The sequence below is a fragment of the Vicugna pacos genome, chromosome 16 (genome assembly GCF_048564905.1).
Source record: "Vicugna pacos chromosome 16, VicPac4, whole genome shotgun sequence".
NCBI classification, from domain to species: Eukaryota; Metazoa; Chordata; class Mammalia; order Artiodactyla; family Camelidae; genus Vicugna; species Vicugna pacos.
Genome location: NC_133002.1, coordinates 49,605,878 through 49,628,120, shown reverse-complemented (window position 1 = coordinate 49,628,120; position 22,243 = coordinate 49,605,878). Strand labels below are relative to the sequence as shown.

At 38.1% G+C, this 22,243-nt stretch overlaps 1 protein-coding gene across 5 annotated transcripts in view; it reads right to left on the bottom strand.

Annotated features, from left to right (window-relative positions):
- Positions 1-22,243, bottom strand: part of TANC2 (tetratricopeptide repeat, ankyrin repeat and coiled-coil containing 2) — a 309,551-nt gene that overhangs the window by 32,645 nt on the left and 254,663 nt on the right. For all 5 annotated transcript variants that reach the window (XM_015235187.3, XM_031685573.2, XM_031685574.2 and 2 more), the window contains 2 exons: positions 10,136-10,244; positions 244-366 (listed from right to left, as the gene is read on the bottom strand). In XM_015235187.3, the coding sequence (XP_015090673.1) occupies positions 244-366; positions 10,136-10,244 (232 nt within the window). The remainder of the gene's footprint in view (positions 1-243; positions 367-10,135; positions 10,245-22,243) is intronic.

Sequence of the window (22,243 nt, the reverse complement as noted above, 5' to 3'; positions counted from 1 at the left end):
CAGGACTGATTCTATGAATCAGAGTCGGCTTAGAGACGGTAGAGAAGGTCAACAGGTTTGGTCTTCAATTCACAGAATAAAATGTAACAATTGAAAATATATTAAATTATCAATAAAAGGCTAATAAATAGGAGATAGTATAAGACAAGTCAAAGATCAACTAAATAGCTACTTAAAATGTCCTCCTAATTTTATTTTCTCATGGTTAATTCTTTAGTCAGTCTATAATTTACATGTATTTACTTTTATATTTGGAGTGTAGAGGTTTCGTAAAGATGCCAATGCCATGGAAAGACCTTCTGTGCTATAGGAGATCCAGAGACCTTGGAGGATGGAAGATGACACGCCAACTTTTTTACTCAAACCCTGAAAAAGAAATACGGAGACAATTAAATTACTAGCTCAGCTAAAAAGTACCATCAGTAGTAAGTTAGGGGCCTCTAGGTTTGTGGTACCAACAAATGAGAATAGAGTCTCGCTCTAACAACATCCATGCAAAACAAAGTTCATCTACTGATGTGGACGTGGACCAGTCCCGCAGGAACAAGCTAACTTAAATTGTCTCTACCTTAGCAGTCTGTGGTAACAAATCTACTTAATACCTCTCTTTTCTACTATATCTGGATGTACTTTTCTCCCTATATCTTTTCTATTAGGCTTACTGAATCAGTCTAGTACCGTGTTGTTTAGATTTCGTATGTTTGTTTTTTTTTTGGTATTTTTTTTCTTGTAGTTGATTTCTAGTTTCATACCACTGTGGTCAGAAAAGATGCCTGATATAATTTCAATCTTCTTAAATCTATTGAGAATTGTTTGTGGCCTAGATCTACTCTAGAGAATGTTCCATGTGCACTTGAAAAAGTGTGTATTCTGCTGTTTTGGGATGAAATTTTCTACATATATCTACTAATTCCATCTGGTCTGATTGTCATTTAAGCCTAGTGTTTCCTTACTGATTTTCTGCCTGGATGATCTGTCCATTGATATAAGTGGGGTATTAAATCCCCTACTATTATTGTATTACTGTCAATTTCTCTCTTTATGTTTGTTAAAATCTTCTTTTTGTATTTAGGTGCTACTATATTGGATGCATATATATTTACAATTGTTACATCAACTTGTTGGATTGATCTCTTTATCATTATCTAATGTCCTTCTTTGTTATAGTCTCTGTTCTAAAGTCTATTTTGTATGATACAAGTATTGCTACCCCAGCTTTCTTTGTTTCTCTTTGTGTGTAATACCTTTTTCTATCCTCTTAGTTTCAGTCTGTGTGTATCTTTGATTTGAAGTAAGTTTCTTATAGGCAGCATATATATACATAGGTCCTGTTTTTTTTTTTATCCATTCAGATATCCTATGTCTTTCAATTGAAGTATTTAGTCCACTTACGTTTAAAGTAATTACTGACATGTATGTACTTACTGCCATTTTGTCAATTATTTTCTGGTTGTTTTTGTGGTTCTTTTTATTTTCCCCTTTAATGTTGATCATATCACATTTTACATCTTTTTGTTTTGTGTATCCCTTAACTACTTATTGTGGGTACAGATGATTTTTACTACTTTTGTCTTTTAACGTCCCTACCAGCTAAATGGTTGATCTATTACCTCTACTGAATGTTTGCCTTTACCAGTGAGATTTTTCCTTTCACAATTTTTACATTTTTCAGCTGTGGCCTCTTCTTTCCCATATAGAGAAGTCCCTTTAACATTTCTTAGAAAGCCAGTTTAGTGGAGCTGAACTCTTAGCTTTTGCTTATCTGTAAAACTCTTTATCTCTCTTTCAATTCTGAATGATAACTTTGCCAGATAGAGTATTCTTGATTGTAGGTTTTTTCCTTTCATCACTTTGAATATATTACGCCACTCCTTTTTGGTCTGCAATGTTTCTGCTGAAAATTCAGCTGATGGTCTTATGGAAGTCCTTGTATGTAATAAGTTGGTTTTCTCTTGCTACTTAAGATTCTCTCGTTACCTTTAATTTTTGCCAATTTTAACTATGAGTCTCGGTATGGACCTCTTTTAGTTCATCTTGTCTGGGACTCTCTGGGCTTCATGGACCTGGATGTCTACTTACTTTCCCAGGTTAGGGAAATTTTCAGCTATATTTCAGCTTCTTCAAATAAGTTCTCTGTCCCTTTCTCTCTTCTCCTTCTTAGACCTCTATAACACAAATGTTGGTATGCTTGATGTTGTCCCAGAGGTTTCTTTGTTTATTTACTTTTATTGAAGTATAGTCAGTTTGCAATGTTGCATCAATTTCTGGTGTACAGCATAATGTTTCACTCATCCATATACATACATATATATTCCTTTTTAGATTCTTTTTCATTATAGGTTACTAAAAGATATTGAATATAGTTCCCTGTGCTATACAGTAGAAACTTGATGTTTATCTATTTTATATACAGTAGTTATTATCTGTAAATCTTGAACTCCCAATTATCCCTTCCTGCCCCTTCCCCACTAGTAACCATAAGTTTGTTTTCCATGTCTGTGAGTCTGCTTCTGTTTTGTAAATAAGTTCATTTTTGTCTTTTTTTTTTTTTTTAAGATTCCAGTTACAAGTGACATCATATGGTATTTTTCTTTCTCTTCCTGGCTTACTTCACTTAGAATGATGATCCATACATGCTGCTGCAAATGGCATTATTTTATTATTTTTAATGCTGAGTAGTATTCCTTGTATAAATATACCACAATTTCTTTATCCAGTCTTCTGTTGATGGACATTTTGGTTGTTTCCATGTCTTGGCTATTGTAAATAGTGTTGCAATCAACACTGGGGCACATGTGTCTTTTCAAATTAGAGTTCCCTCCAGATATATGCCCAGGAGTGGGATTGGTGGATCATATGGTAAGCCTATTTTTAGTTTTTTAAGGAATCCCTTCTAGCTCACTGATCTGTTCTATATCATCTAATCTACCATTTTTAATTTTAATTTTAATTTTTTGGGGGTGGGAGGGTCAGATTTGTTTGCTTATTTATTTAATGGAGGTACTGAGGATTGAACCCAGGACCTCATGCATGCTAAGCATGCACTCTACCACTGAGCTATACCCTCCCTCCCTCATCTAATCTGCTGATTTCTTCTCGAGTACTTTTAATTTCAGTTATTGTATTCTTCAGCTCTGTTTAGCTCTTCTTGTATTTTCTAAGTCTTTGTTGAAATTATCCCTGTATTAATCCATTCTTCTCCCAAATTCAGTGAGCACCTTTATGAGCATTACCTTGAACTCTTTAATAGGTCCACTTCTTATTTCTACTTCATATAGTTATTTTTCTGAGGCCATGTCTTATTCTTTTGTCTCCTCATTTTCCTCAATTCTCTGTGTTCATTTCTCTAATAGGTAGAGCACTTACATTTTCTGATCTTAGAAAAGTGGCTTTATGTAGGAAATGGCCTTGGGGCCCTGCAGCATATTCTCCTCTGGTCACCAGAGCTATATGTTCTAAGGGCACCCCATGTGGGCTGCATGTGCCCTTTTGCTGTGGCAGCGCTGATTACTGTGGGTGCACTGGCAGGTGGGACTGGATCCCCAGACTGGTTGGCTGCAAGGTCTTAGCTCATGCAGTGGCTGCAGGCTACTGGAAGGTAAAATAGGCTTCCTGTGTGATTAGCTGTGTGGCTCAGGGTGGATGAGGGGCTGCTACTTGTCCACTGGTGGGTGGGGCTGGGACTGCATGGCTGTCTGCACAGCCTAGGGGCCTGGGGCTGGTGCCAGTCTGCTGGTAATTCTAAAATCTTAGCTGGGAAAGCAGCAACTAGAATAGACAAAGTAGCTCATTTCTGACTTCTCCCTTTACCTTTAATCCCAAACCATTTTCCATTCTTGGGCCTCTTCCCAAAACTGTCCTTTTTTATCCTAGAAAATCTGATCTACTTCTATGGCTTTACTCTTACGATTTTAACTAAGCATTATTTACTTCCTTTCAACTATAAAATTTATAAAGTAAAGCTATGAGTAGAACCGTAATAGTCAACGTTCTCTTGAGCACTGACTTAAATGGGATTCCTTGGATATGGTCATTTAATCCAGAGAAGTACTGTGAATATTATCTTAGGGAAGAATAATGCTGGATCAATGTTTATTAAAGAACATGGCAATTTTCCTTTGGCTCAAGGTGTCTGGCATCAGAGGGAGTTCAGAAAATGCCATATTTAACTTCTCCGAAGGATGGAACAACTTACTCGTCTGCTCATGGTCTACAAGTTTGGATTTTGCATTCCTGAATGTAGACTGCCTGTTTTTTCTATGTGATACAATTCCAGTCATTTAAGAGTACCAGAGGAACTTTAAAAGAGAAAGCCTAAGATGTTTAGAGAAAAAGTGGATGTTTCCAGAATAATGAGTCATAATTTTTGCTCCAGGGGACTTGGTTGGATTTCCACATCTCATAATGGTGGATATAGGTAATTTGGACAAACATTCCTGCTAAGGACAGCTAGGAGAAGCTGTATAAAATTAAAAAAAAAATTCTCCTTGAAGACATGGGAAGACTAACAAGTTAAATAATTACTGGGCCAGGATCCAGTATAGGCTAGAGCCCAGGAGAGCAGTTTAGAGTTGCTTTTCCCCTGGATACATTTGCCAATTCTGGAGAGTTAGCAAGGAGTACTTTTGATAGCTTTGGGATTTTAAGGGCAGTGAAACTATTCTGTATGATACTGTAATGGTGAATACGTAATTCTATGCATTTGGCAAAATCTACAGAACTGCATTAACACAAAGCATAAACGCTAATGTAAGCTATGGACTTCACATACATAACAGTGGGGGAGTGACTAAATGGGAAATATTTGTATTTTCTGTTAAATTTTTCTGTAAACCCAAAATTGCTCTAAGAAACACAGTATATGAATTTGGGGGAAAAAAAATCCCTGGGTTTTACTCCAGAACAATGAATGATAATCTCTAGGAGTAAGGCTCAGAAGTGTGTGTGTGTGTGTGTGTGTGTTTGTGTGTGTGAATACACACCTATGTTAGTGAAGAACAACATATGGATGAGAAGAACACATGCTAACTTAATAAGGGTAGAAATTATCTCTGGGATGGGAGAGAAATGGCATAAGAAAGGGATATAAAGGGGGCTCCTATTGTATTTGTTACATTTTAATTTCTTTAAAATAAAGAAAAAGACTTGAAGGAAATGTGTAAAAATCTTTTTAAATCGGGCCGATAGTATCTGATTATCCAATTTCTGTGCTTTCCTGTATGTTTGAAATATTTCATAGTAAGATTAGGAAAAAAGAGGAATAGGGGTATTTCTTCCTGAGACAAGAAAAAGGGAGGTAAGAACTGATGATGATGTAGATTGATTTATTGGTGAAAAAGGAAGAGGAGAGAAGTTAAAGGAAGTCACACTTGATGGCTTTGATTTTTTCAGTGACTGATAAATCAGGCTGTTTGTTGAGTTAGTTGACTTGGTTAAGAGCTAGAGGGGAAAAAAATGGGGAAAGGAGCTGAGTAAGAATAGACCGTGGTAAATGAACTTCAATTAAATGGTCCAGTAAATGGACCACAAATCAGCACTGAGAGTCCCAGTGAGGCTGGAATAAATACACAGGAAATAAGCCTGAAATACAGAGGCGGACTCTAGATTTGGAGTATGAGCTTTACTTGTACGATGGACTTGCTCTACTGATTTCTTCTGCTTGGTGGAGTTGACCTTTTGCTCCTATGAGGTATGGGAGAAAAGAGTTGCAGTTCAGTTAAAACTGAACTCATCAAAGGTGACAGACAGATCCTAATACCAGGCAGAATAAAGTCAAAAATAACCCTTAATTAAATTCTGAGCTGACAGATTGCTAAAGAGAACCTCAGATTCAGATAACTAGAGAAAGCATCTTTTAGTATTCATCTATTGCTTACACCAAAAGGAATCTCTTTTTGTCAGAGATAAATGGTAATGGAGTCCCTTCCTTAAAATATTTGTTAGAATCTAAAAATTTTTTTTCAGGATCTAAATTTTTAACATTGTTTACCAACCTGCAGTAAGCTTGTTCAGTATTTTGAATACTTCAAGAACACAGAGAAAGCATGAAGAAACAAGAGCAATTTTGTCTTAGGGATCTTAGATATGGCTCAAGTATCTTAAGATCCTGGCAAAAACTAACCTTAGGGCTTATCCAACAGGCTTCTTTAAGGCAAATTAGTTACAACTATATTATCAGGGATCCACGTGTAGATATCCAAGCATCTCAAATGGATTATTTACTGTTCTTATCTGACCACCCACATGACCATGTTTGGTTATAATACAAGGATCCTGGTAAAAATGGGAATGGTGCCTTTCATGGTAGAGAAGGGGTTGGAAAACTATAGTCTGGTGCCAAAGCCAGCCTTCTCTCAGTTTTTATAAATCATGTTCTGCTGGAATATGGCCATATTCATTCATTTCTGTATTGTCTCTGTTTTTGAGCTAAAATCGCAGAGTTAAGTGCTTTCCACAAAGACCAAATGGATTGCAAAGCCATACTTGCCAATCACTGTTGTAGAGATGCTAGGTAACCTCTGAAATGAAAGGGTGATATTACTGTCTGGAATTTATGCTTATTATTGTCTTATCAAGAAAGATTTTTACTAATAATTCTGATCATTAGACCTTATATTAGATATAGGTCTAGTACATTACATTTTATGATATACCTTTATATATCTTATTTCCACGATCCTTGTAACAATCCTGAGAATTAGATATTGCCACCAATTTACTGCTTAAGGTAAGTGGAAGTCTATACCTGAACCCATGATTTTAACTGATGTTAAGGGATCTTTCTTCTACCCTCCAGATTCCTACTTATAGCACTTTTCCCCCCGGCCATTAGTTCTGTTCTGGTAAGAAATGTTAGAAGATTGATCAATTAAAGGAATATTTTAGAGGGCAGCATTTAGGGAGCTGATCTCCACAGTACTCCGATTAGCACTCTAGTGACCAGACCCAATCCAACAAAATACCCTGCATTACAAACTAGATTGAAATATCTCTGCTATAATTCACAAATATCTTGCTTTCTTTTCATAGATTAAAAACAATCTAAATAGCAGTTGGAGGATTACAAAAGAATTATAAACACTAAACATCACTGGTCATTAGGGAAATACAAATTAAAACCACAATGAGATACCATTTCCCTTCTTTTTTTTTTAACGGAGGTACTGGGGATTGAACCCAGAACCTCGTACATGCTAAGCATGCACTCTACCACTGAGCTATGAGATACTATTTCATAACCACTAAAATGGCTAGAATAAGAAAGACTATTTCTAGCAAGTATTGGCAAGGGTTTGAAAAAACTGGAACCCTCATACATTGCTGATAGGATTGTAAAATGGTGCAGCCATTTGGAAAACAGACTGGCAACTCCTCAAAACGTTACAGATGGAGTTACTATACGTCTAGCACTTCTACTCCTAGATTATACCAGAGAACTAGAAACATGTCCACACCAAAACCTGAATACTAATATTATAAATGTACTAAATACTACTGAGTTGTTCACTTCAATATGGCTAATTTTATTTTAAAAAAGAAGAAGAGGAAAAAAATCTGTATGGTAAGTTCATAGCAGCATTATTAACATTAGCTAAAAACTGGAAACAACCCAAATGTGCAACCAGTGAATGGCTAAACCAAATGTGGTATATCCACAAAATGGAGTATTATTTGGCAATAAGACGGAATAACAAGAAACTAATACAACATTATAAATCAACTATACTTCAATTTAAAAAAAATTAAAAAAAGAATCAAGTACTGATACATACTACAACATGGATAAACCCTAAAAACATGCTCAGTGGAAGAACCCAGAAGCAGATGACCATGTATTGTATGATTCCACTTATATGAGATGTCCAGAAAAATTAAACTTATAGAAAGTAGATAAGTGGTTGCCAGCGGTTGGGGGAAGCATGGAGAATGACTTCAAATGGGCACAAGGCTTATTTTTAGGGTGATGGAAATGTACTAATAGTGGTAAATAATTATACAACTCAGTAAATATACGAAAAGTCATTGGCTTGTATACTGAAAATGGGTAAATTTTATGGTATATAATATTATTCCTCAAAAAGCTGTTAAAAACAGAAAGAATAAACAAGGGTTCCATAGTCAGCCAAATATTCAGAATTATGGACCCTTAACCTCAAATTTTTAAAGTGATTAATGACATTATATGTAGTTTTATGAACAAAGATAAAATAAGGGAAATGTAAAACTCATTGGAAAGAAATATAAATTGGATTGTGTCACTGCTGACCGTAAGTTCTTGGTGGTACTGGTTATAAACAGTCTATCTCTGCCTTTTCATGACCCTCAGCTGACAGGAACTGAAAATTCTCGCAGTCTAGGAGAAGCTAACGCCTATCAACAAGGAGCCCGTGCGTTTATAGGACCCTGAAAAGAGCAGCATCAGATAAACCACGTCCAAATCTACATTCTTCAGCTCACAGTCATGTCATCACCATATGCTATACACCCGGGTATTTATGGCCTGAATCACACACGGAGCCAGTCTTATCTCAGGCAACCATGTTGTCTACGGCAACATAAGATAAAACTGTGTCAATGACAGGAGCGTATGGTTTAAGGGCAGGTCTTCATGACAGACTGGTGGTTGCCAGCGAAGAGGAGGGTTGAAGGAAGGATGAAATGGGTGAAGGGATCAAGAGGTACAAAATTCCAGTTATAAAATAAACAAGTCATGTGAACATAAAAAAAAAAAAAAGTAGGTCTCCGTGTGTTGGATCACACCAGGTCAAATGAACCTCATAGCATTTATCTGTTTCATGTGGTATTTATTTTATGGTACAGAAAAGATAGGCATCAATTTCTTTGCATTTGATCCTAGGCAGAGAGTGATGCTAAAAGCTTAAGCATTTAAAGCAGTGATACTTAATACCTATTTCGCCATCTAAACGAAGGATAATCATCTCAGAGTCTGCAGAAGTGGCGGATATTTTTTGGTCCACTTGAAATTGGAATGAAACACCTTGTCTGCTATTTTAGTAGCACTCTGCTCCCATTAAGGTCACTGGGTAAGGTCATTTTTGGTACAGTAATTTGTTAGATAAGACAATTATGATTCAAATAAAGGACCTGTCACTGTGGGTTTCACTTCTGCCCATCTGGGGAACAGGCTTTTCTGGCTGTGTGCTTATACACTGGGAAGAATTTGCTAGGCTCTTGAAGTTGCCCTTAATGCCATTTTTCTCTCTGAAGAAAACCATTTTATCTTTAACAGTATCTCCTGGGGGAAGTCCTGTTTTTCTCGATCCTGCGTCAGCAGAAGTGGTCTGAAGAGACTGTAGGAATTGGAGGAAGCAGATGCAATAGCAGACTACGGGCTAGAAAAGTCAGGAGAACAAATTTCCTCAACTTTTGTGCTTTACCCCACAACTGCTATCTAGACTATAAATTTCTTGAAATTAGGGGCTGTATCTTTTTTGGTTTTATGTCCCCAGTACTTAGTAAAACGTCTCAGTAAGCAGTGAATAAACAAATGAATGCATCCAAGCACAAACAGATGAATTACATGCCCTCTTCTGGGTCCTCCATCCTGGCCCTGTGAATGTTGAGAGAGGGAAGCTGATGCTTAGAGTTCTTAAAAGTTTTAAAACTACTGAAAGAAAAGATGGAATTAAAATTTGAAGAGAGAATGGGGGAAGTAGCTCAAAGGAAGGTTATGGTTGGTTCTAGATCAACAGTTTGGAAATCACAGCACTAGGAATATTAAAATCTTCACTAAAACAAGTAACAAAACTGCTCTCAGTGATTTTTTTTTTTAAGAAATTACGAAAAACCTGCAACTAATGCTACTACATGACTATTTTCAGGAGATGGGAGGTGATATATGGAGTACACAAGTACATGTGTGTATGCTTCTTACATAAATGATTATACATGTAATTTCCTGGACAGCCTAGCAATCCACTAAACTGGGAGATGACAAATGGGGTTTTGGCCTAGGGAGGAACAGGTCAGAAATTTTACGAGATGAACCAACTTTGCAACAAACTAATTTCAGAAAGCAGAGACCATACTGACACAACAGCAGCTTCGTGCACACAGTGTTACGGAGAGCCTGCTGGAAATGGAAAGAAAAAACGCCTCCAACTTCCTTAATTACCTTAAAAATGTGTGCTTTGAGGATGTGATGTCCCAATTCAATAGTCTGCTGTCGGTTTAGTTTTCCCTCTTGGCGGGAAAACCAGAAGGCAAGTAATGTGTGACCACTCCTGCAAAGAAAGAGAGACTCATTTTAGAAATTCTAATGCCTCAGTTCTTCTTTGGGTAGAGGACTGTTCAGGTCTATCTAGCCATACCGCCAGCAAAACCGTCTCATTCAACCAGTTTCTTACAGAAGGGCACCTGCTACTGGGTAAATAATGGGTACTGAAAGGTTCCTAGCTTTTACCAGTCCTTTACCCAAATCACATGTGTGAATATCACAAAATGTCATTTCTAGTTGGCTTACACCCGTCCCACACACAGATGGCATTGAAAGATTCATTTTATTTTCTGTCTCTGTCAGCTCCTCTTATTTCACCCCTACTTTAAATGTCAGTGTTATTTCCTCAGGATCTCATTTTTGGCCCTAGTCTGTCCTCTGGATTAGTTCATCCATCCTCAGAGCCTTTGCCACCAGCTAATTCCCATTATCTTTGTCTCTATCTAGACTTCTCAGCCTTAGATCAACATACATCCAACTGTCTACTGGACTTCTCTACCTAGAGGTCTCATAGTGCCTCAGATTCAATGTGTCCCAAACTGGATTAACAACCTCGTCCCCATGTGAAGTTTTTTTCCTGATCAGCCTCTACCAAGACTCTCTCCGCTCTAACATTTTCTCCCAGCCAAGGAGTACTAACATCACAGGTTGTATATACCTTTAGTAGAGTATCTACCACAGTTACATGTTCGCTCCTCTACTAGACTGTAGGTTTCCTGATAGTACCCATTCCCCATCCCCATCTCCTTGTTAACAGATCTCCAGTCTATTCATGAAAGAGAAACCCTTTCTCTGCCTCTGCATGTTGTCTGATCTGCCCATGATGCCAGAGCTGCCACAGCCCTCTTGTAATTGTGTGGTCAGCTGGCCTGAAGACAAAGTTAACAGAAAGACGAAGCTAAGAGAAACTGCTGAAAAGGAGAGCCTGAGCCCTGACTGTACAGAATCAGAAGCTGCCCTAAGTTTGGACTACTTGTTACATGATGTGACAAATGTCTTTATTGTTTAATCCATTTAAGTTGGTGTTTTCCATTTCTTCCAATTCAAAGCATCCTAATGATGATATACTCTTATACGTGTGGATGTATGTATGCATATATGTATGTAAGATATGTGTGTATGCACAGGGCTGTGGAGTATATTTTTATTTCCATTTATGATAGAGACCTTGAGTTACTTATAGTCTCCATAGTGTCATATGTGGTGTACTGCACATAAAAATTCTCAATAAAATTTTTTGGAAGCAAGAGAAAATTGGGCATCAAAAAAAGGACACTGGATCAGCTTTGGGATGTGCCTTCTTACCACATTTACTGTAGCCTGTAGGAATCATGGACACTCAGCACTGTCTCTATACTCCCTACCACCTTAGTGTCAGCACCGGTATTTATGCTACTGATAACACAACTCTTTTACTCCTTTCACTTGGAGAGTCATAGAGAAGGGAAATGAAACCTTATTCCAGTTTCAAGCCTAATGAATTAATCAAAAGAAGGAAAAACAGCAAGTGAATTTTTGTCAGTGACACTTTCTTTAAAGGAGGCCCAAATGTCTACTGGGCGATTTTCTCTCATATTTAACACTGGCTACTCTGCCAGGCTCAACATTTGAAGATATGTTATACTAAAGTCTGAAAAACAAATGTTACACTTTTTTCTTCCTCCCTCCCTCCCTTCCTTCTTCTCTTCCTTCCTTCCATAGCTTCAGTAAAGAACTTGGAATACAGGAGATGGGACAGCTCCCATCCTAATAGGAATCATCTCAGATTTCATTTCTGTAAAACTTTAAAAAGAAATTCTACCATCTTCTGATCTTCAGCTTCACAGAATTTCTGAATTCTAGTGGATACCAGGTCACTTTATTTGACTGGGTAAGATTAACCGTAAAGGAAAGAGACTTATGTAATTGAGACAATGTCTCAGACAACTGTACCCTGCATAGAATCATCAGTCTCATCAGAAGGTGTAAGCCCAGGGTTGTTTCACACTCACAAAATCTAGAAATTGCTACCGAGCTTTTATATATCCTTGAAATATAACCCTTTATATATTCCTTTATATATCCCAAAGTAGTCGGTAGAGTACTTTAATAGAGCACAGGCAAGTTAGAAGTTAATGAGAACCATTTATAAAATGCCCTATCTCAAGTTCTCAAAATCCGATCCACTTATTAACAATGAAATTATTGTCTCCTCCCTGGTGTAGGAATTATTACTTTAAGTGACTCATCCATGACTGTGCACAGTGACTAGAACTCATGAATACAGGCCTCTGATCCACTACTTATGCTTCAGGCCTCTAATGAGAATCCATGCCCAGCAGGATTAAGGAAAAAGCTCATGTCTGACAAGGACATGGATTTTCAGTTAAACACAGAACTGACTGCCCAAGTGCTTTCACTTTACTACCGTTAACTAAGACACCCGGTAAGACGCTTGCATTTCTCTAGGAGGCATTTTTGCAGCTCCAGACGACACTTTGCTTTTGCTGTTGTTGATCAGGCACCGAGGAGAAACTGCAAACCATACAGGTCAAGGAAAAGCGGAAGGTGACAACTGTAGTTCATTTCTTTTTGGGTTCAGGCATATTACATTGTTCATAAAAGAACGATTCTGATCAGTTCACTGGCCTCAAAGCTTACAGTGTTCAGGACGCTAAAAGTAAAATAGCAATTTACACTGAGGGCTGCCATTTCCATTTGTGTTTTACTGTTCTGACAAAATACAATGCCACAGGCTAACCTATAGTCTGAATGTGTCTATATGTGAACTTGCCTGCATTTATTTCTACTTTGCTTATTATCTGCTCACTCCTGAACCTTATTCCTTTTGACTCCTAGCCTCACCATTCTCCAAGATCCGTAGTAGCCTCTTAATTGGTTTTCTTTTAACCTTTGATCTTTTTTCCCTCCTTTTATTTTCTCCCTCTAGCATTAGTCTTCCTGTTTCCCTGGAAACTATCTCTTTTCTCAACATTTGTGACACTGCCTTAGTCCTTTTCGCTCCATTTCCTTCAGTTACATAACTTCTTTGCTTTATTCCCCATTCACTCTTCTTCCCTAGGTAGCTCTCGCCTGGACTCCTGGCTTCAACTCTCATTTCGATGTGAACGGCTCCCACAATGACTTCTCCAGCACTGAGATCTCTTTTTGCTTCTCTAGCTGCCTGCTGGATCCCTCTCCCTCCAAAATGACCTGTCAGACGGCACTTTTTGAAGTTGAAGCATTCCCTCAAAACTAAATCCCCTTAAGACTCTTTTATTTTTAAAAAAAATATTTCCAGTCACTCAGGCGTAAAACCTAGCGGTTGTTTTTCTCCTCCCTTTACACTTTCTCTCCTGGATAATTTCAAGAGCCTCATTCTCTCCACTGCCTTCTTCCTGGCCCATGCCAATAATCTACACCGCAGAAACCTGAGCAAAAAATTCTCCTCAAAATTCTTCCATGATTGGCAAGCATGGCCTCAATAAAAAAAAATTCTTCAATGGCTTTATATTTCCTCCTATACATAATCCTTAGCATGGTGTTCAAAGACTCTCCCTAATTTGTCACTTATCCATTTGTCTGTCTTTACCTCCTTATCTTGTACTTTTAATTCCAGACAAAGTAAATTATTCTAGGGTTGCAAACATGCTTTCCTTCTGCCTGGAATTCTCTTCTCCATTTAGTTCATTGGGCAAACTATTTCTCATTCTTTAAGTCTCAGTTCACACCATCTCTCCTCTGTGATGCCTTCCCTGGTACCTGCCACCCCAGACAGAGTGAGGGGTTCCTTCCTTTTGGTACTTGTCCTTGGCACATAGCTCCATAGCTCCATCACAGCCCCGACTGCAGCACACTCTCTCTGTCTGCATGTTAGTCTTCCTACTAGACTGCCCTGGGCTAGAAGCCATATTTTTTCACACATGTACCCCTAGCTAATAGAAGTACATAGTTGCAGAATAAATGAATAATAATACCTTACACATTTGTACATTACCTTTTGGTTTTCAAAATACTAGAACACTTATAGGTAAAGGAGCAAATATTCCTCCTAATATGGCAGGAGATTGACTGAGGCTCAGCAGGATTGAAGGACAGATCCCAGCTCACATGACTAAGATGTAAAAGAGATGAGGTGAGAACCCAAAGTCTTCTGAAACCTAGTTCCATAACCATGCTGACAAGATTAGCAACTTGTTCTTCACTTCTGGGCAAGTTTATATGAAAAAGTTGACCAATGTAAAGAATAACATATTCATTTTCATAGTATATACTCTGAATTCTTCTAATTAAAATCAATAACTGTTAATTTTGACACTTTTTGATTAGCATTTTGGGAGAGAGTAGTTAAGAAACAGAGACAGCTCTAGTCAATGTGACATTTTAGGCATCACTGAACACAACTGTGTTTTTTTCCCTCTATAATTAAAGATGATGGTAATCAAAACCAGCTTTAATGTGGGTTCACATAGGTTATAAAGACACATATGGGGGATGGCAGTGGCGAGGGCAAAAGAAGTATTTCCCCATAGCTTATATAATGAGGTCACCTTGTGATTCAGTTACCCTGCAGACTCCCCATCTGCTTTCACAGTGCTGCCTCCTCACCTCTGAAACAAAATCAGATAGATCTATGTTCAAACCCCAGTTCTGTCCCTTACAAGCTGTAACCTTGGACAAGCTTTTTAATCTTTCTGTAAGACAGGGATAGTAATACCTATCTTTCAGGACTTTGGTGAGAAGTAAGTGAGAGATATTCCATGAAATGTACTTTACATTTCTTTTATATCCTCCGTAGTAAATAGCACTGTGCTATACTAAAGGAATGTACATTAACCATCCAAGATTTTAAACATATTAGAAGATGACTGTGTGCTCAAATAGACCTTTAATCTTTAATGTGTGCAGCCAGGTGAAATGTGATATCCTAAACTGAAGTCTTTGCCTCTCCACACATAACCCCACTACCTTTACAGCCAAGAGGGAAATCCATATATGGGTACCATTCACTGTTAGTCACTGCAGGAAAACCTGGTAGTGTAACTTCAGGCAGAGTGGGGATAAGGAAAGAGCTAACTGGTCTCAAGAAATAAGGTAAAAGTTAAGCTAACAGGAGTAATATAAAATTCCCATGTAGATCAGAGGTCTAGGAGGATATAAGCCTTATATTCAAGATATACCTGCTCTGAGATATTTTAGGAGAGAGTCAATCACATGTCAGAGGAAGACTCTTCCCCCAGCACTGTCCCCTCGCCTGGACATACATGCTTTGACAAAAGGCATAGAAGGTAGTATCCAGAACAGTCGAGGGTAGATACAACCTCCACTCCACTTTCAGGCATCAGCAGCCCCTCAATATGGATTGCTGGAGACAAGTGGTACTCACACTTGGGTAACTACAAATGATGAGACAGTGAGGAGCTACCCTGGCCTGGTGTCCCTGTTTCCCTATGCCTCAAGAGTTCAGGGTTACAGAGTCTTTAAGACAAAAAACCCTTTCTAAGGCAAGAATCACCATCTCTACCCTCTAACCACTGAACAGTTTGGAAGTTGGGTAACAGCTGTTTTACACAAATATACAATGGAGCTATGTCTGTTTTTCTAATAGATTTTCACTTAGCACCCAGGGAGATAGTTAATCTTAAAGTTTCTATTTGTAGTACTGAAACATACTAACACATGGACTCAAGTATTTCCAGCAAGGATGTCTTCTCCATTGTTCTAGTCACAGTCACTAATGTGTAGTCACACAGATTTCACCAGCTCTTGTGATGACAAACTGGATACACAACACTTCAGGGTTTCAGGGAAACAACACTTAAGTGTTTTGATACCCTTCTATGCGGTGCTCAGATGTGATAAAATGTATAGGTACAGCCAGCTGGCGAGGAACTGCTTATAATCTAAAGCTTATCCTATCTGTTTTCCAATGTGGGCAGAAATAACGTGTGTTGCTGTGGAATGTCTTTGATTATAGAAGTAAACGTAGGAAATTATTTAGGGCGATTGAATGAGGGTGGAATTACGGGGCAGAGATGGAGAGCTATCTAGGCTTGTGCTCCTTTCCACAGTCAAGAGTTGTTGGGAAGCAGTTACTTTGCCAGGAACCTTGTGTTCACATTCAAGTGGGATCATATGACTGAGTTCTGGCTAATGGAATATAGGCAGAAATTATATTCGTCACTTCAGACCCAACCCAGAAACATCTCCTTTGTCTTCCATGACCTTACTTTCCTTGTTTCCCTAAGTATTATTCTTGTAAATTATTATCTGGCTCACCATTTTCTTCTAGCATTTAAATATACATATTCTGTTTTCATGATTCTAAAGTTCCTGGTTTATACTCTTAACCTGGGTGATCTCGTTTAGTTCCATGGTTTCTACTGTCAGTTATTTGCTGATAACGCCCAAATCCATAACCCTGTGCCTTCAACTTTCTCTTTTTCTATTTTCCAAGGTGACATTTCTAAATATATCTGCGTATCTTCCCTTGAAGATAGTTCATCATAAACATGTCCAAAATAGAACTCACCTTATCCCCTAACTCTGTTCTTCCTCCTGCCTTTGTTTATGCTAGAATCCCTACTCTCCATTCAGAGTGTTCTTACATTAAAGGTCTTGTTATTTCTCACCCAGACCATTGCTATAAATCTCATCACTAGTATCCCTACCTGTTTTTCAGAGCTATTTTTCATATCATCAGAGTTATCAGATCATTATCTCCTCCTTCTCACAATGTTATAGACACTTTCCACTGTCTATGGAATAAATTGTAAAGTCTTAAACATGGCATTCAAGACATTTTTCCTAGTGATACTTCCTTTCATTCTCTGACCATGTGTCATTTTCTAATCATAGCTTCTCACAATTCCCCAAAGGTACTTCCTATCGTCACTTGCTTTTTTTAAAATTTAATTTAGTTTTTTAGACATTTTTTAAATTGAGTTATAGTCAGTTTACAATGTTGTGTCAACTTCCAGTGTAGAGCACAATTTTTCAGTTATACATGAACATACATATATTCATTGTCGCCTTCTTTTTTGCTGTGAGCTACCACAAGGTCTTGTATATATTGTCACTTGCTTTTATTCCTGCCATTATGTTTTCTAGCCTGCCTACAGTGTTCTCCTGTTCCAATGCTGCTTATTGGAATCAACTCATCCTTCAAGGCTGACCCTGAATGTCACTTGTTCTGCAAAGTATTTTCTCTTTGTCTAGGTTCCCTTGGTACTTTGTACTATGGCACTGTCACTGGCTGCTATGTGTCTGATATCCCTTTGGAGGGTAATGGCTTTAGTGACACGGCGTGTCTTATCCACCTAAGTTTCTCTAGTATATAGCCCAGTCTTTGATGTAGAATAAAAGTTCAGTAACTTTTGGGTTTGAGGAAGAGCAACGCAAGGACTTCCAGATCTACTTTCTAATTCACTACCCAGTTCAGCCTTAAATTTGTAGGCATCTCTGTTGCTACTGATCAACTGTGAAATGAGGGTGACTGTGACTCAATTACTGAGAATAGATTGACAATCTTGATCTTTTTCATCTCTCATCTTAAAAATTCTGCCTGCAGATAAACTTTGGTGGTTGCTGCCTTACAGTCTGCTTGTTGCAAATGACACCCACATCTTTACAAAAATTCTTCCCTCCACCTTTAGCTTATCAGGCAGTAACTGCTTTGGCATGTTCTTTTTGTGGCTTTCTCATGGAACCTGAATACAAAATACATTTCTAGTTAGCTTGTCTTGCTGTTTCATTTTCAAAGTGGAAATGAAAGAGCCGATGATAAGTAGCAGACTGTAAGTAAGGCATGCCCAAGATGAACTTTTGTAGAAATGGGTGGAGCAGCATAATTTCTTTCCAAACATAGAACCTGGATGGAAATTTACTGCTTTCTCCCACTTTTCCTTATAGTTTCCCACTGCCCTTCTGTTCTGTTGATGAATCTCTGACCCTAGGAGAATGGACACTTCTCTGCCTCTCCTCTGCCAGTGAAGTCTTTAGGCGGTTGGCAGGGCTTCACGAAGCAGAAGAGCTGTGACTCCACTGGACTGTCACAGTTTGAAACACCAACAACAGGCTTAGGAAGACTGATCACGTCTTCCTTCTCCATGTTCCTTGCTCTTTGTTTATACCTCTAGCACAACACTCTGCCTTAAATTATAGCTAGTTCTAAATTTGCCTGTTAAAACTAACCTGTAAATCTTGGTAGATAGATCAACTTTACTTATTTTTGTATCCCCACCCACAGTGCTTAACACAGAGCCTTGAATATATTACTTAATAAATGCTCACTGAATGCATGCTGAAATGCATGCCTTCACTTACTCCTGCTGCACAGTAATAGAATGAACAAAAGATACTTTCTGTTTAACTGTGAGAAGAGTTTCTCAATGCAAACTTAAAATCAGTACTACTTATCATTTCTTTGTTCACTCATTAATTCATTATTTTAAAAAATATTTACTATGTACCAAGCACTCTATTAATGCTCAGAAAGACCAAGATGGGCATGACAAGAAGGTTCTTGTCCTCACCGAGTTCATTCAGATTCTAGAGAGGAAAGTGGACAATAAATAAGTATTCACAGGCAATAAATTAATAAAAGACTGTGATCAGCATTAGAAAGTAAGAAGGTTGCTATGATAAAGAAAACCAGGAAGGACTTTCTTAGATAAGGTGACAAGTGGAAGTCTCTTAGGAGGCTGAGATCTGAAGGAGGAGTGAAAGATCTTGCCATGTGAGGAGAGAGGGGAAGCTGGCGGGAACTGTCAAGTGCAAAGAGCCAGGGGTGGGAAAGAGCTGAGCAACTTCTAGGAACTGGCAGATGACCAATTATGACGAGAAACTGTGAGTAAGAGGGAGGATGAGTGAACTTAGTTACAGAGGTAGGCAGAAGCTATCTTTGTAATATAGAGCTTTGACGAATCTGGCTTTGATTTTATTCTAATCACAAGAAGAAGCCATTGAAGGATTTTCAGGAAGAGGTCACATGGTCTGATTTGTGTTTTTTAAAAATCTCTTTGGCTGTCAGGGGGAGAATGGAATGAAGGAGAGACCAATTAGGACACTAAAGTAAGAGCCTAGGATATGGTCAGTAGTGATGGAAACAAGAGGATATCTACAAGTAAAATTTGGGTGGTAGAACCAACTGGATATGCTGATGGCTACAGTGAATACATGTCTCACAACTGTAGGTTCTTATGGTTTAGAGAATAGAAGGCTATTAGTGTTGATTTTACCAAATGTGAAGATCTATCTGTTTTGGAAAACCTCTAGAGACAGCTGATTAAGTGGCTCCACTCACAAAAAAGAAAATGTGCTGTCATATCCCACTGAGCTGGCAATAACTCCTTCTGATTGCTGTGCCATTAATCTCGGTTTGACAACCTAGGAAAGCCTGTGGGATTTCCATCTTTTCACTCAGCCAGTGTTCCTTCAGAGACTCATTAACAGGACAAATTAGCTTCTATTTCCTATGCTACTTTCAGTATTAAAAATTTCCTTTAAAATTTTCCTGCTCTACTTCTTAGGTGAGGTTGCTTTTACCAGTACTGGGCATATCCACCTTAGAAAAGCAACATATATAAAAAATTTAAATGTATAAAGCAATATTATTTTTGTGGTAAAGTCAGACATATAGGAGAGCACAAGTCTCTTCTGCGTTTTCATCAGCTGACTATCCTGCATGCCTACCAAGTCATAAAGTGATGCTCTCTCTCCATCTTACAAGCAGAATGATTTCTCTGTATATTTATTAACTTAGCAAACTTCACATGAGTTTTTATGACAGTAAAAAGAGGTAGTTCTTAGATTTAAACAGGCATGGAGAAGAATTCTGATTACCAGCCTTTTTCAAACCTAATTTTGGACTCAGGAAAGGAAAAAAAAAATTTTTTTTGCCGCCCTTTTCAAAGGTATGCGAGTTTTAATGATGGGAACAATTTACCTATTTGACTAACAGAGGTGGGTCCCATAATTTATGCTAAGAGAAACAAATTTCTAAAGTTTAAGGACATATTCCAAGATATATATTAAATTGCATGTAATTTCTCCCTTGCATTATATTCCAAAACCATGACCATGGGTCACTGGAATAACAGTTATTCCATTATTATCCTGAGTCTCAAATTTATTCTTGATGCCAACAGGGAGTTAGAAACTGGATTAGATAATAAGGAAAAGATATTTATTGGCAAATTAGACAAATCCCCAATAATATTACAGTCAATGAACTCCCTCCCCAGAAATCGCATATCCAAATCATGACATCAGAAGACTGACTTCTCCTTAGTGGTAAAAAAGAATTAGAAGTGAAGCAGATATAGACCCAAACAGAGATCAGAGAGCTAATATTTCTAGGCAGATAAAATCATCAACTAGTACTCAAGGGCTAGTAAAAAGGTGTTACACCTCTCTTCTCTCTGCTTTAACTCTTCCAAACTTCCTAAGGGCTGATTTAGTTCCAGAAGCCTTTTTTTCTCTTCCTATGATCTATCACTTTGCTGAATTCCTTCCTAGTGCTTTTAGAAATCAGAATCCATCTGCCAAGTTAAGGGTTTGCTGTGGGAGCCTGCAATGGCTCTGAGAAGTGGTAAGCTCAAGTTTGTGCTTCAGTGAGGGTAGGGTTAAATGTCATCCGGCCTGGAGGCTCATGTTTGGAAAAACCAAGTAAATAAAACCACCACAACCCTGCAACTCACCATTTTGTGGTCATTTCAGTTTTACGTATTTTACAAGAAGAGAGGCTGCACAAGTCCCTGGCACAAAGTTAGTTTTCCTTTATAGGGAGAATGCCCTCTTTTTTCCCCCCCTTAGACAAACTATTTCTTCTCTGACACTCTGCTTTGTGACGTGGATTTTGGAGCACCCACTTCCAATGCGTAATTCATTAACATGGCCAAAACAATTAGGAAAATCTTAACAGAATATTTATTTCTGTGTCAATTCTGGTAACAAAGAATCAGGTAAGTACTCAACTACCCCCACAGGTACAGGTAGGACTTGGGCAGCCTTTTCCCTTTTCCACCACCAAAAATTTGCTACTCTTAGTTTGCGGAAATCATGTCAACTCAAACTGGGCTTCCAAATCACCACCTCATTAGGTCACACAGCTCAAAACATGTTACATAAAGTCTACAACAAGCTTCTTGCATTTTATCCAAATGGTTAAAAATAAGGCCGCTGAGCATTCTAATTTTACACACACACACATATACACACATCAAACTGTTGATCTAAAGCTGTTCCTGGGGAAAGGGAGGCTAATATCATGAAAAAGAGATAACGAGGAAAGGAAACAGAAAAAAAGAGTGGGGATTCACTCAGGGCTAGCCTAAAGCTATGCAGAAATATTAAGCAGTAACTGGACAGCACCACAAGGCTGGTGGCTCCCAACTGTCTATTCTATCAGCCTCACATTTCAACCATCAAAGTCATTGATAGGTTGGATAAAAAAGGCTGGTGATGTCTTAAAATGCACAAGTTGCTTCAAATGAGTTTTCTACTTCCCTCTTATTAGTATAACAGCAGAGATTGGTTTATTAGATTAGTGAGTTAATCTGATATCTCAGTGGTCAAGGGAATAAAATACAGGACAGATTGATCTCAGAGTATGACAGAATAGGACAGTAATGAATAGTGGAAAACAGAAAGCAGAATAAGGCGGTGAGGTCTAAAGCTGTGAGTGCTTCAAGGGGCATACTTTTACCTAGAATGCAGATCTAAAATCTTAGTTTTGATGTGATAAAGGATTTTTTAGTGATACTTTGCTTATAACACAAACATGCACATATGTACAAATATCCTACACTTTGTTACCAAGCCAAGAAAATACATCAATAACTCATTTCTTTCTGTGACAGTCAGAGGTATATGCAACATTAGGTCACTCCTATTAGGATGTCAACTGTCTGCCCTGATTCTGGGACAATCAGCCATCTGATATTTAAAATACAGAAAACTATCTCAGCTGTAGCACTGGCCTCTAGCTCTGCTTCCCAGCACCACCTTCAGATTACTGACTCTCTT